General features: G+C 40.2%; 1 protein-coding gene across 2 annotated transcripts in view; it reads right to left on the bottom strand.

Annotated features, from left to right (window-relative positions):
* LOC114056090 (ubiquitin-conjugating enzyme E2 E2) overlaps window positions 1-12,984 on the bottom strand; it is a 203,709-nt gene extending 190,725 nt beyond the window's left edge. Inside the window, exons 1-3 of one of the 2 annotated variants that reach the window (XM_027880956.1) lie at window positions 12,729-12,984; window positions 7,876-8,064; window positions 89-139 (exon numbers count right to left, since the gene is read on the bottom strand). In XM_027880956.1, coding sequence (XP_027736757.1) covers window positions 89-139; window positions 7,876-8,051 — 227 coding nt within the window. In that variant the 5' untranslated portion in view covers window positions 8,052-8,064; window positions 12,729-12,984. The remainder of the gene's footprint in view (window positions 1-88; window positions 140-7,875; window positions 8,065-12,728) is intronic. The other variant, XM_027880957.1, reaches the window with a different exon arrangement.
* Between the last annotated feature and the right edge of the window lie 194 nt (window positions 12,985-13,178).

The following is a 13,178-nucleotide window of genomic DNA, read 5'->3' as shown; positions in this document are numbered from 1 at the left end:
AAAATTTACTCAATTTCCCTACGCAGTTTCCATAATTCCACATATTTCATTTCCATATTCCAAATTAATAAAATCCAGGTGAACTTACCTACAGTTTGGAGGAGGGTCTAATGTAATTTCTGCAAGTTCTTTCTGAATTCTTAAGAGAAAAAAAAAATATTATCAGGACTTTTTTGCAATCTGTTTCTTTCAACTTTATGAACATTTCTACAGCAATCAATAGGAACAAAATATAATTCCTAAAGTGTCTGATGGAAAGCTGATGCTATAAGGCTTCATGAGACTGCACAAGAACATATGGAAGCAAACATTAAATCTTTTCTGAAACATGAATTTCCAATATGGGACAAATGCCATGAGCAGCCACCTAGAAAATCACACTTTTTCTATAGGTCAGGGTTCTCAGGTCCTTTGCTCACTTACACAATTACTGAATGTCTCATGTATCCTCTTTCTCTATTTCTCCTCTGCCTATATCTCTTATAAGCTCTTGCACTCCAGAACATTTAGCTTCTTAATGTATATTGTACTAGCAGGGCAAAAACCCCCCAACTTCCAAGGATAATTGTCTCTTACCCACCCAGAATAAGCACATGCTGGTCTTCTCTATATAACCTCCTCCTAGGCATTGCGGGTCTGCCATCAGGCTCCCCCAAAGCGAAGTGCTCCAGCTCCCTGGCTAGCCTGGGGTCATATTGCTGGACTTGCTTTGATATGTGCCTTCTTTTTACTGAGGGATCAAAACCAGGTAAATGTTATCACAGGTACGGTCTAACGAGAGCTGAGTATCGGGAGATAAATCTCTTCCATCTGCCTACAGATTATGCCCCTGTTAAAACATCCCAGGATGCAGTCAGCCTTTGTTACTGCCTCACATTGAGCTTCTTGTCTGCCAGGGTCCCCATGCCCTTCTCAGCAGAGATGGTCCCCAGTATGTATCATTACAAGGCGTTTAAGTCCTCATTTCATGAGTTCTCTGTCAACCTCCTCCTGCAGCCTAGCGAGATCCCTCTGAGCCATATCATTGCTCCTGCATGTACCAAGTGCTCCCCCCAAACTTGCTGTAGGCTGAAAACTTTAGAGTGCACTCTGCCATATCCTCCAGGTCACCAATAAAGACATTGCAGGCATCCTGCCAGAGTTCTTCCTGCAGGGAGAGCAACTTCGTTGTTAAAGATTTCTGGATATTCCCAGATTGATGCTTCCAAGCCAAGTCCATGAATGCCTGATCTCTGCCACAGCTGGCAATAAGGGCTCTTTTCCCTTACACCAGCATTTGCATGAGAGCCACTATCTTGACCTCTGAAGAAATTTAATTATACAGAGTAGGAGTTTACAGAGTCCCCAAAGGAACTTGTAGGAGTTTACAGTTCCCAAAGTATGATGCCATAAGCAAGACTGTAATGGCCACCTTCCCTATAAACTGTGCCCAAGGCTTTTTTTATAGGCTACTTCAATGCAAAAACATGAACATTCAGAAGGAGGAAGAAAAAGTAAACCAATTCAAGATACCTGGAGTATTTTCTTCTTGCCCTCTCCTTCACAGGATTTCACGTACAGCAACAAATTGTTATTCCTGTTATTCCCTATGCTAAGAAAGAAAACCTGCATAATAACACCACACAAATTCCTGAAATACATGCCAAAGCCACAAGCCAAAAGTTCAGGCCTGCCTTACACATATCTTGTTAAAAGTGATTGCTACCCATTTTGCATATAAATACAGGCAAAGAAAATGGCTTATCAAAATAAGCATTCAGGTATATTGGCATATATAACATAAAAATGAGCAGTTTAATTCTCTATATAATGTTAAGATCCAAACACAATCTTACATGTTAAGGAGTCTCACAGCCACTATCAAAATTCCCCTTATGCCACTATAAGTTGATTTTACAGCTATAGTGAATAAATGAATCAATGGCAATAGAAGAATTGGCCTGAACCAGAAACTGTAGCCTTTATCATTCGTATTCTAAAATAATTAGGACATATGTGGGCAAGATTTGTAGGCAGAGGTAATAATCATTTATTAGATCAGATGATATAATTGCAAAGATAAAAACACTCTTCCAGATGCTTAGATTTTCTTCTAACTTCCACGCACCCCAACTCTACACAGTTACTTCAGTTCAGGGGGAGCAATTTGATCTTTTACTTGCTTCCTCTACTCATTGAAATATTTTTATCTCCAGTACACAGAATTTCCCCAATAAATATCATACCTTTCTTATAAAAATACAAGCACAGATTGCTTAATCAAGCACCAAATCATTGTAGTAACACTGAAAATATACTTTTTTAATTAGTGAGGTTTAGGTACAATAAACACGTTGTTTTTAAAAAGTTATGCCATTTAAACAATCCTAACAATTCACACCTTTTATAAGGGAGATCTTAGAACTGTGGGAGAGGCTTAAAATATTTCTTCTGTATATGACAAATTTCTGCCATGATTTTGAAATTATAATTGCAAATTCAAACCACAGAAAACCTAGGTAGCATAGATTCTTCAATTTCATGTTTTATGGGTTGCTCTGCTTTTTCAACCTTTTGTGAAGTTACAGAATGGTAGCACTGAACTTTCATAGAGTCACGGATCATTCCTTTACTTTACATATAGAAGTAAGAGCAGTTAATATTTCATTGCATTACAATGAGTCTGAAACACGTCAAAAATGGATTGACAACTGCAACAACTTGATTCCTAGATCAAAAACTTTACATTCTTCTTCCTAAATCCTAACCCATGTTCCTTAAATTCTGAAAACAAGTCTCTCATTTTTTCCATCTGTTGTAGTTCAACTGAAAATTTCTGACTTCTAATTCCAAAAGCACTAAAATGGCCCTTTATCAAGCTCCTCTGTGACTGAGCAAACAAGGACAAAACACCTCTCTGCTTCATGCCATAAAAATTGATCAGATGGCACTGCCTATTAATGTTCAAAAGTCCTAACTGCTCTTGCAAGCATCTAAGACAAAGAGATATTTCATTCATGATTATTTTTATACAAACAAGATACAACACATTAATACAATACTGTCCATCAATTGCTCCTCAGCAAGTTGTCCATGTTTACTCTCCTACTCTGTGGTTTCCCAAACTAATTTATACACCTTACAACTCTTTGTTGCAACCCTAATTTACCTTGCATTCATGCTGAGAGCTTATTCATAAACAGTTTCTGTAGAGCAGCTGACATGCAATGTCTTGTTCACATGTCACAGCATTCAAAGTTACAATTAAATTGTCGGACAGCATCCCAGAGAGCCTTGCACTAATAGAGATCTCCAGTGTGCAAGCAGGCCTTTGTCTGCATGTGCTCTGGCACTTTCTTCATATCTCCATTGAGTTGCCCTCAGAATCTGCCATAGGAGAGGATGTATCTCATTTCCTTCGGTGACCACAGAGAATTAGCCGTCAGGATATGTGGCCTCCAGCAACAAAACATTTTTTTCAGGGTCCTTTCTGGCATCTCTCTCTTTGGATTTTTTGCCTCAATAACAGTTATGTTTAGCCATGTCAGAGTGAAAAAGAAGTCTAAATTAAAATAATTATATCTATCCAGTTTATATTTAAACTAATGACATAATGGTTTACTACATACTGGGAAGTGGGTTGATGGCAGGGGGTGAAGCCCTTGCTAGTAATCAATGCCCTGGGCTGCACACAGGACATTTTATTTGCAGTGTCAGATCTGATACTCTGCTTGGTCTTAGAGAAGTCATTTGACTTCTCCCTCTCTCATATATATACATATATATACATATATATATACACACACACACACACATAAAAACAATATTTTTCTCCTCCGTTTTACTATCAGAAAAGAACAAACACAGTTGCCTTCCAATACAAGTGCAACGGTTAATCTACCCATAAATTCAGAAGCATGAAAGTACATTTTGGATTTCAAATATTATTAATTCTCACAGACATATATTTACTACTGTTCCAAGCCTAAGGGGACAGTGTGTTGTGTCCTTCTTGAAGCAGTTAAAGTTCTCTAAAGCTAAGAGAGAAGTGATCATCAGAGGATTTCCCAACGTGATTAACTGGAAAGAAATATAAAATAAAAACTATATGACAATAAACTATTTTTACCACATCTACTTTTCTAAAATACATGTCTCTTTACCCATAAAAGCCAGGTGAATCAATACCCTATACCAAAGAATATGCTACTTAGAAAATACTTGGAAGTGCAGTCACTGGTACGTATTTCACTACTAAACAAACTGTGACTGAGCAGGAAATTGATCTAAAGATGGTTAGCTTCATATTGCAGGAAAAGAAATATTCTCACCCACATACTAAAAGATGGATAAATGACAAGGACATTTCTTGTAAGAAACAGCAGTCTATATTTTGCTGTCATATTCAACATCCTAAATACCATTCCTAGATTCCTCAAAAACAGTGCTCTAAAAAACCTCTCAGATTAAAAAAAAGGGAGGGGAGGAGAAAAAAGGTTCATTTTTACTTTGCTGAATTTTGAACAAATTTAATCTATTACCTATTTGCTACTCCATAAGATTGTAACTTTTTTCAATAATGAAAAGATCACAACTAAAGTTTTACAGTTCACAATTTATTCTAGGTACAGATATTTATTTAAAAATGTCAGGATTGGACACAAAAGTTGACAGATTTTCAACCAGCAACTTCAGGAGCCAAGCAAAACAATACATTTATTTTTTGAGCTACGTCAGCCAAGAATGGTTACACTTCTCTCAATCCAAAGGTCATGCTAAGATTTGCTACTTAAGAGGTAACAAGATGCCTGCTGTTTTCAAGGACAGCAATTCAATTCCGTGTCTGAACTGTAATTGTGATATGCAGCGAGTTTCTCAATCTTGACATGTTAGGTAAGAAAGGTTGCTATTTGAGGTGATGCCCTCTGGGTGAGGAAAATTGAAGGACCGGTACGCTGTATGACATATGCTGTAAGCTATTACACCTGTATATCAGCTACCCCTAAAAGTATTAACAGAGAAGCACAGCACGTGATGGCATTCTGCTTTCTTGATGCCAGCTATAGCAATGCTAACAGAAGAAACCCTGTATCATAAAAGCAAAAATCTTACTCAAATAGAAATTTGAGTGGTTTCATATAGCCCCTGTAATCAGATCACTTTGGAAAGCACTTAAGCCGCATGAACAGTATGTCCATACATAAGACATGGTAGCAGTTTACTATTACACAAGCAAAAGTCTCCTAAATCTTCATTTCTATAAAACCTAATGCTACTGAAAATTCTGTAAATCTGACTACATAAAAATACAAATAAAAAGCAGAATGAAAATTTTCCAAATATGTATAAATTTTCATTCTAAACCAATATTTACAACAGGTATCATAATGCAATCCAAAACCATTGTGACTACAATTCTATATGTATGAGAAAGCTTACCAAGTAAGAAAATTTGATTTCCAAACTCAGGTTAGAATCAAGTCTGTAGTCTGTGACTTTAGATCCAGTGCGACATTAACTCACTGGTGTTCTGTGTTTTAAACAGGAATTAAGGAATCTTCACCAAAGCCTCAACTGTCAACACTCTGTTGTTTGAGTGTTTTACTGATTTTAGCAGAGTTGACTCCTTTAACTATAATGAGGGTAACAGAGTCTAGCCTTATTAATCCTGCACTACTTTTGACTTCTAATGAACAAAATTAACAGTATTACTACGAAGATATTTGATACAGACAGTTTCTGTAATACTTATATCATGTTGAGGACCCTAAGACATTTTTCCTTCCTCTATGATACTCCACTCCTTTTTATCCTCTGCTTTAAATCCTGATTTACCTTTTTTGAGACACTACTGATTTTAATTAAAAAGCAAAGAAATAAAACCTGTAATACAAAAACCTGGCTGAATGCAGAAGGTACAATCCCAAACCTAACACAGCGACAAACTACTGAATACTTAAAAACAAAAAAGAAAAAAAAATACTGCTAAAAAACCCTGTTACTATAAAAATGATGTTGTTGTGATCCTTCCAGAAAGTGCTACGACAACCAGCACTCATACTTTTTTCAAAATATTATTTATTGGGTACATACCTAAAGAACTATTGTAGGTCATGTCAGCTTTTAAGATGTATACTCAAGTGTATATTTTTTAAATATATTAGTATTAGTATGCACATGAAACTGGCTTTAGAGTCTAACTAGCAAATGTACTGGTGTCAGCAGCTGGCATAATTAGTTTCAGTAGAACCATAAGCAGATGTGATTAAACTTTAAAAGGTTTAAGTAATTTTATCACTGTAAAATGCATGTTGATAAAAGCTCTAAGCTTTGAAGATACAAAGCTAAGATTAATAGACCAATTTCTGACATCTCATTATTAATTTTTTAATAGGATAGTGTCCACAAGCTCTTGTCAGAATTGCGGCATCATTACACCAGACATTGTACAAAGTTCAGAATACACAGAGTGCTTTCTAAAGACACTGAAAACTACTTTTTATGACCTTAAAAGTCATGACTAATCCAATATTCCTAATATTTAAAAAATAATAATAGCAGGAAGCAGACAAAAGAGAACAAGGCCAGAAACCATAACAGCTGTGAGGATTAACTACATGAGTAACAGCACGGTTTGCAGTGAAAGCTGGGTGGGTGTTTTTGGTTTGTTTTTTTTTTTTCCTTTTAGTCATAAAACAAAACATGGGCAGCTTTTGCTGGCTATTCTGTAAGTGATACAACCAGTGATATGACTCCTAATAGTGTCTTAGTAGGAATGGGTGTCCAGAAAGCATTTCTACAGAGAAGAAAGAATAAAGAAAAGCTAGCTGTAAGGAAAGTATCTATGGCAAAAGAAAAGCATGACAATACCCCACTGGAAAGACAGAAAAGTATGTAATTGGTAAGGGACAAATTAAGGCAAGACAAAGACTTGAATCCTGAAGACATGTACATACATTTATATACTGGTGTTTATGGACTGGGACTACCTGCATACGTTATAAATTATAGCAATAGGGGCTCAATGCTTCTCCTTTACCACAGCACCACAGAGGTACAACGGTTTTAGTTTACACAGCCTTGGATTAGTAAAGAAATGAGATCTGGGAATTCTGCATCAGGACAGTCTGCAGAATTGGTCTCTTGTCAGATTATTTTATGAGTGCTTTTTAACTTCAATCACTATAATCCCATTTGCCTAGACTAACAACCCTATGTGTACTAAGGAAGCAACACTAAGCTGTAAATTCCTTCTGTCTGGTCCAAGCAAGACAATCGTTATCTGAAGATGGACATGATAGCATAGAATAATTTAAATAGCAATTCTACAAACCAACCTTTCCTCTCAAGCAGAAAAGGGAAGGAAAATAAATGGGTAATGAAACAGATCAGAGCTTAGTAATGAAACCAACATGCATTTGTTGTTCACTCAGATATTTCTGACCTGACCATCTGGGAAAAGAAAATGCAGTACTTCACAACAATAGGTATTACAGTAGTCCTAACATGCTGAGTTACTGAACTGTCTGATATATTTATGGTTAATTAACTGTAAGTTACACTGACAAGTTTCAACATCAGTCACACATACACACATACACACATACAGAGATATATTTTATAAGGCTACAAAACTGTCTGAGTTTTACTAGCAATAAAAAAATGTCAGCTTTTATCATGCAAGCAACTATTAAAACCATGTGAAAGAGCCAATCTGTCAAAGAAAGGAAAAAGTATACAGGTCTCATTATTGTGACCAGTCTCAAGAGGATATTACACTAATATAGCAGCGTTATAATAAAACCATCAGAAAATTTATATACTGAGTCAATACATACATCTGATGCTGAGCTGAAAAAAGAGAATTTAAAATAAAAACCAAAAAGAACACCGTACCTTTTAGCACTAGTTGACAGTTTAGCAGCTGTTTTGCTTGATATTTTGCCCTCTTTTTTCTTGGGCTGAACTTGCTCCCTTTCTTGTTCCTGCTGAACACCTTCACGCTGATCTCCATCAGAGCTGCCTCCACTAGTGCTTGGACTATCATCCACTCTCTGCCCCTCTGTAGACATGGCAGATGCTGCACTGAACAAAACAAACAACAGAAGTTAGCTTTTTGAGAAGAAACTGCCCAGTGACACTACTTCTTACATGCCTTAAGGAAAGAACACATAATGGCCTTGTCCTAATATGTTACACTTGTGTTACAGCACTTCAGTAATCTTAGTACTGAAGAGTTTTGCCAGAAGTGTCTTGACAATAATTCAGAAGCCGATCATTTAAAACCCTTTGCAAAAAAAAACCACAAACCCCAAACAAACAACAACAACCACCACCCCAACAAAAAAGCCCACTATATATATATATATATATATATATATCTATGAAAAGCAGAAGTTATTGAAGTAGGAAACATAATCCAGCAAGTGTAGTACCATTCACTGTGAATTATATTTTTCAACCACTCAGCAATGCCATGCATGAGCTATCTCATCACTATGCCACCGGTTCAAACATAGCATAGTTCTTTAAAAACTGAGAGTTATTACTGTATTAACACTCTCTGTTATCCCATATGAAACAAATCTATGGGCTCATTCCAAGTCTTTAATGTGGGTTTCCACATTACAAAATCTACATCTTGGCATGCTCGATGGAAACAGTCACAGAACCAAAAAGCACTAACACAGGACTGTTTATATTTACTGAAACCATACACTTCTAGAGCGGTAAGCACACTGGTAGAGGATATAAGGAAGCTTTTTTCTGACAAATTTCAGTCAGGCAACATGAAGGAAAAAAGCCGTCAGAAAGCATAAGCAGCAAGAAATCTCAGTATATTTCAGAAGTCAAGTTAATGCTTTATTTGCACACTTCTGATACTAGTTAGCTATTTTATTTTTTCCTTCATTTTAAATAGTATAACAATATGCTGACAGATGAGGAATTACAAGCCCACTGTTACAGCTGTCATGACTTTTCAAACTGTTCTAATGAAGGGCAGATGTCCATGAAAAACCCTTACTGAATTAGCATATGTGGTGGCACTGATTGATTTTTATTAAAAAAAAAAAACACACACACAAAACAAAAGAAACAAACAAAATAATAAAAAAAAACCACCATCAAAAACCAAAAACAAACAACAACAACAAAACCAAACCACAAACAAAAAACATAAACCAAAAACCAAACTGAAACTCAAGTCTTTCTTTTCATTCCCAATCTGTAGTTTATATACCTACTTTATATATCCTCCTCTAAAGATTTTAATAAAAGAACTACCTCCAAAGCACATAGGCCCAAACTTTACTTGCTTACACCCACACAATCTCCATATATCTGGGTGGTTTTCTGATCAAATCTATCTGAATCAAAGAATTTGTGCTTTCACACACAGAGTTTTAAATTGCTGTGAACTTTGACTTGCTTTTCCTCTTACCTATGCACAGGTACTATCAGAATTAAGAACAAAACTATTCACCTTAACTGCTGTATGTTTTAAGACTCGCTCAAGGGAGAATAATGGTATTTCAGGCTCAGATGCAACCTTACTCATTCTATGGATTAAGCAAAGTTCAGCTCCCTATATTTATGGAAAGAGACAGTAAAGTAAAAGTAAAGTAACATCAATGCCAACAGGGTTATATTGGAATGGATGCTTTTTAGAAAAGTCTGTAAAGTGTTGTAGTTTCAGCTGCATGTAAGAAAATAAATTTACTCCTATTTTGAAAAACCCTTTACCAAGATCTAATTCTATCAAATACTACACACTGTGGAGTGGAAGAAATAATCTCTTCAGGCATTATTGATACATGCAACTAACTTCAGGAAGAAGAAGGGGTTTTTTATCTGATTTGTAAAGCTATAACGAACAAGAATTATGGAAGTATAGCATCCATTCAAAATGTTAATGCATCAAAAGAAATAGCAAGCAATACCAAGTGATGGATATGGGACTAAGGTTTCCCTTAATCAGCCTAAACTACATTTTGGATTTTATCACAGAAAATAATATTTTCATATATAAATTTATATAAATACACAACACTTAGCCTGCTCATCGAAGCAACCAAAATAATGCATAGTTTTCATCCTAAAATTAAAATACAAAAATTGTTCATTCCTAGAGAACAATCTTTCCTATGGTACAGCTACATTATACTTAACATAATTTGTATATTTACACAGGTTGATGTTCAGATATTTAAATCTTAGTTGTCAGATTTTAAGATAAAAGCAACAGAAGATTTAGAGGTAATAAACCACAAAAATATCATATTCTGACAAGTCAAAATATGCATTTAATAACTATAATGCAATTTTGATAGTAAGTACCCATTTTCTTTGCTTCTACATACAGTTAAAATACAACCTCATTTCTCTTTATAACACTTGTGATGGCCTTTATTTGCTCTAGATTTTAGTTCTGAACTTTGCTTAGTAAACCTCATTTTAAAGAGAAAAAATATCTCTTCACAATGTACATAGGCTTTAACACTGTAGGCCAGAAAGTTAAAAGCATATTTAGTAATGCTTATACACATAGGACATCTGCTGTGAATAATCTTGGCTATAAATATTACTATTATCCAAAAAACAACTCTATTCACTTCACAAGTTCAGGTTACTATCCAGCAGACAAACACTAACAGTAGCCCAGAGCATATAATTACTGTAACATGTAATGCTAGCATTTACAACAGGAAAATGCTTCAATCTGTCATTTGATGTCTGGCTAATTTCTTGGGGTTTTTTTGTTTCGGTTATTTTTTTTTTGTCTCTCCTTTCTCCTTCTTTCTCTGTTCCCCTTTCTGACATTCAGGCAATTCTTTCCATGCCATCTCCTCACAATATCTCCAATTTTAGGAATTTCTGCACAGTTCAAGGGATGCTTAATATTCCAGTAAAAGTGAGTGCTAAAGGGCCTGAGGTTAGACGCTTCAAATAGGGTTAAACTTACAAGACAGCCAAACACATGAACAAACAACTGGGAAAAAAATAAAAATCAACTGAGGGGATGACACTGTGAAAAAAAATATTTCACTGCCACTAACACAGAAATACAAGATACTCCTTGAATCTGAACAGCCATGAGTGTGTTTGCAACTGTCACACAGAGCAAGAGGGAAGACACACGATGTCCAGGTCCCCGACTGCCAGGCTATTCTACATTCAGACGAGGGTTGCTAACCTCCCTGCTGTTGAGCAGAGAAAAATGAGCAGAGGGGACAGAGGAAGGAGTGAAAGGGGACTTTAAAGTCTTTCCCTTAACGTGAGATGAATAAGCAGAGAGAGAGATTACAAGTGTAACTACAACTACCAATTCAAAGTGAAGAGTCCAAAAGGTTTTGCTTTTGTCAAATATACGTACTGGCACCTTCCACTTCCTCCTCAAAATAAAAACAAACAAACAAACAAAAAACAAAAACCAAAACAACAAAACCAAACAAAAATACATACAGTCACAAAAACCCAACACCAATCACCATCACACTCCCCCCGCCAAAAAGAAAAAAAAATCCCGTAGTTAGGGACAGCAAGATCCTGGCAATGTGTAGATCAGTCCCCAAGGGCGGCAGAGCTAGTGATGATGTCCTTTTAAAGCGGTCTTAATTTTCTTTAAGCCAAGATAAATTGAACATTTCTGCAGGGCCCACGATGAGCAGCAACGGCAGCAGCCGCTTTACTTCATCTTCATTAGAAAGCGTAAAGGGCAAAAGGACCACAACATCGCAGGAAGGGAGGCAGAAGGCTCCCGGTTTGTGGCCGGGTAGGGTCCGCCACTGAGAGGGGCACCTGGAGGGAAGGGACGAGAGGCCCGGGCTCCCACGGCCCCCCAGCCGCCCGGGGGCAGAAGCGTGGCTCGCCCGTCGGGAAGACACAGCCGTGCGGGAGCTGATGGTGGGCATGGGTATCCCCAGAAATACACACACCCCGAACCCCCACAGCCGGGCGGGAGGCGGCCGGGCCAGGGTGAGAAGTAGGAGACAACCGAGGAGAGGAGGAGGAGGAGGAGACTGCGAGAGGAAGACGTCGGGGGCACATGAGGGAAGGGAGAGGGTTGGGCTGCGGGGCTCCTCGGGGCGCTCCGTGTGGGGGCGGGGGAGTGCTAGTGCCCTTCCCGAGGGTCTCCAGCCCGGGGTGCCCACTGGGTGCTTGCGGCGGAGCGGTGTGGGGATGGCGCATCCCGAGAGGCTCGATCACGGAGGGGGCAGGGGGTACCCCGGCGCCGGAGCGACCCAGGGGCGCAGCGAGTGCCGCGGGGACCACGCGATCAGCGCGGAGCGGGGCCGGAGGGGCGGGGGGGAGCGGGGGTGGTCCCTTCTCCCGCCCGCAGCGGGGCGAGCAGGACAAATGGACACGGAAGAGTTGCTGAAGGGGTGTGGGGGTGCTGAGGAGCAATGGAGGCTGGATGGAGCCTGAGGGAGCGGGGAGCGGCGGAAGAGATGCCGAGGTGGCCGGGGGCGGAGAGGGACGGCCGGGACGGAGGCTAAGAAAGGGCACGGCCAGGGATGACGAGGAGGGAAGGGGGTACCAGGCAGTGCCGGGGGGATGCGGAGGGGGGAGGGAGGATGAAAGATAAAGGTAGAGAGCGAGGGTCGCAGATAAATAGGGGGGGGAGGGTGCTGCCGTGAGGTAGCGACGAGGGGGTAGGAGCCTTGCGGGGGGAGGGGAGGCAGACGGAAAGCTCAGCCGGGGCAGAGGTAGGTGTACCCCGGGAGGGACGGGGGAAAAGCCTCTGCTACCTGCAGGCGAGCGCAGGTCTCTCTCTCGCTGGTGCCGGGCACAGGCTGCGGGACAATCCGTCGCGGTCGCCCCGACTCCGGCCGGGCGCGGGGCTGGGAAGGGGCTGCAGCCGCTCACTGAGTCATGAGCCCGCTCCCCCGCGCTCCTCGCTCTCGGCTTCCCCTGCCCTTTCCCTTCTCTCCCGAGCAGCAGCGGCGGCCGCTGCTGCTGCTTCTCCCACCGCCGCCGCCGCCGCTCCTGCCCCCGCTGCCCGGAGAGAAGTGAAGCCGCTGCCGCGCGCGCGCGCGCGCCCCCGCCGCCGCCGCCTCCGCGCGAGCGCGCCCCCGCCCGCTCGGCGCCGCGCGCGCGTCCGCCAGCCAATTATCCCGGGCGCTCGCGCCCCGCGGAGGGAGGGGCGGGCGGGCGGGCGGGGGCGCGCGCGCGATTCCGGCGGGGGCGAACGGGGGGGG

Source organism: Empidonax traillii, unplaced genomic scaffold (genome assembly GCF_003031625.1).
Source record: "Empidonax traillii isolate 1590-97213 ecotype Southwest subspecies unplaced genomic scaffold, ASM303162v1 scaffold81:size2596050, whole genome shotgun sequence".
Taxonomy (NCBI): domain Eukaryota; kingdom Metazoa; phylum Chordata; class Aves; order Passeriformes; family Tyrannidae; genus Empidonax; species Empidonax traillii.
Note: the sequence above shows the minus strand (reverse complement) of the source record. Positions and strands in the feature narration are given on the sequence as shown.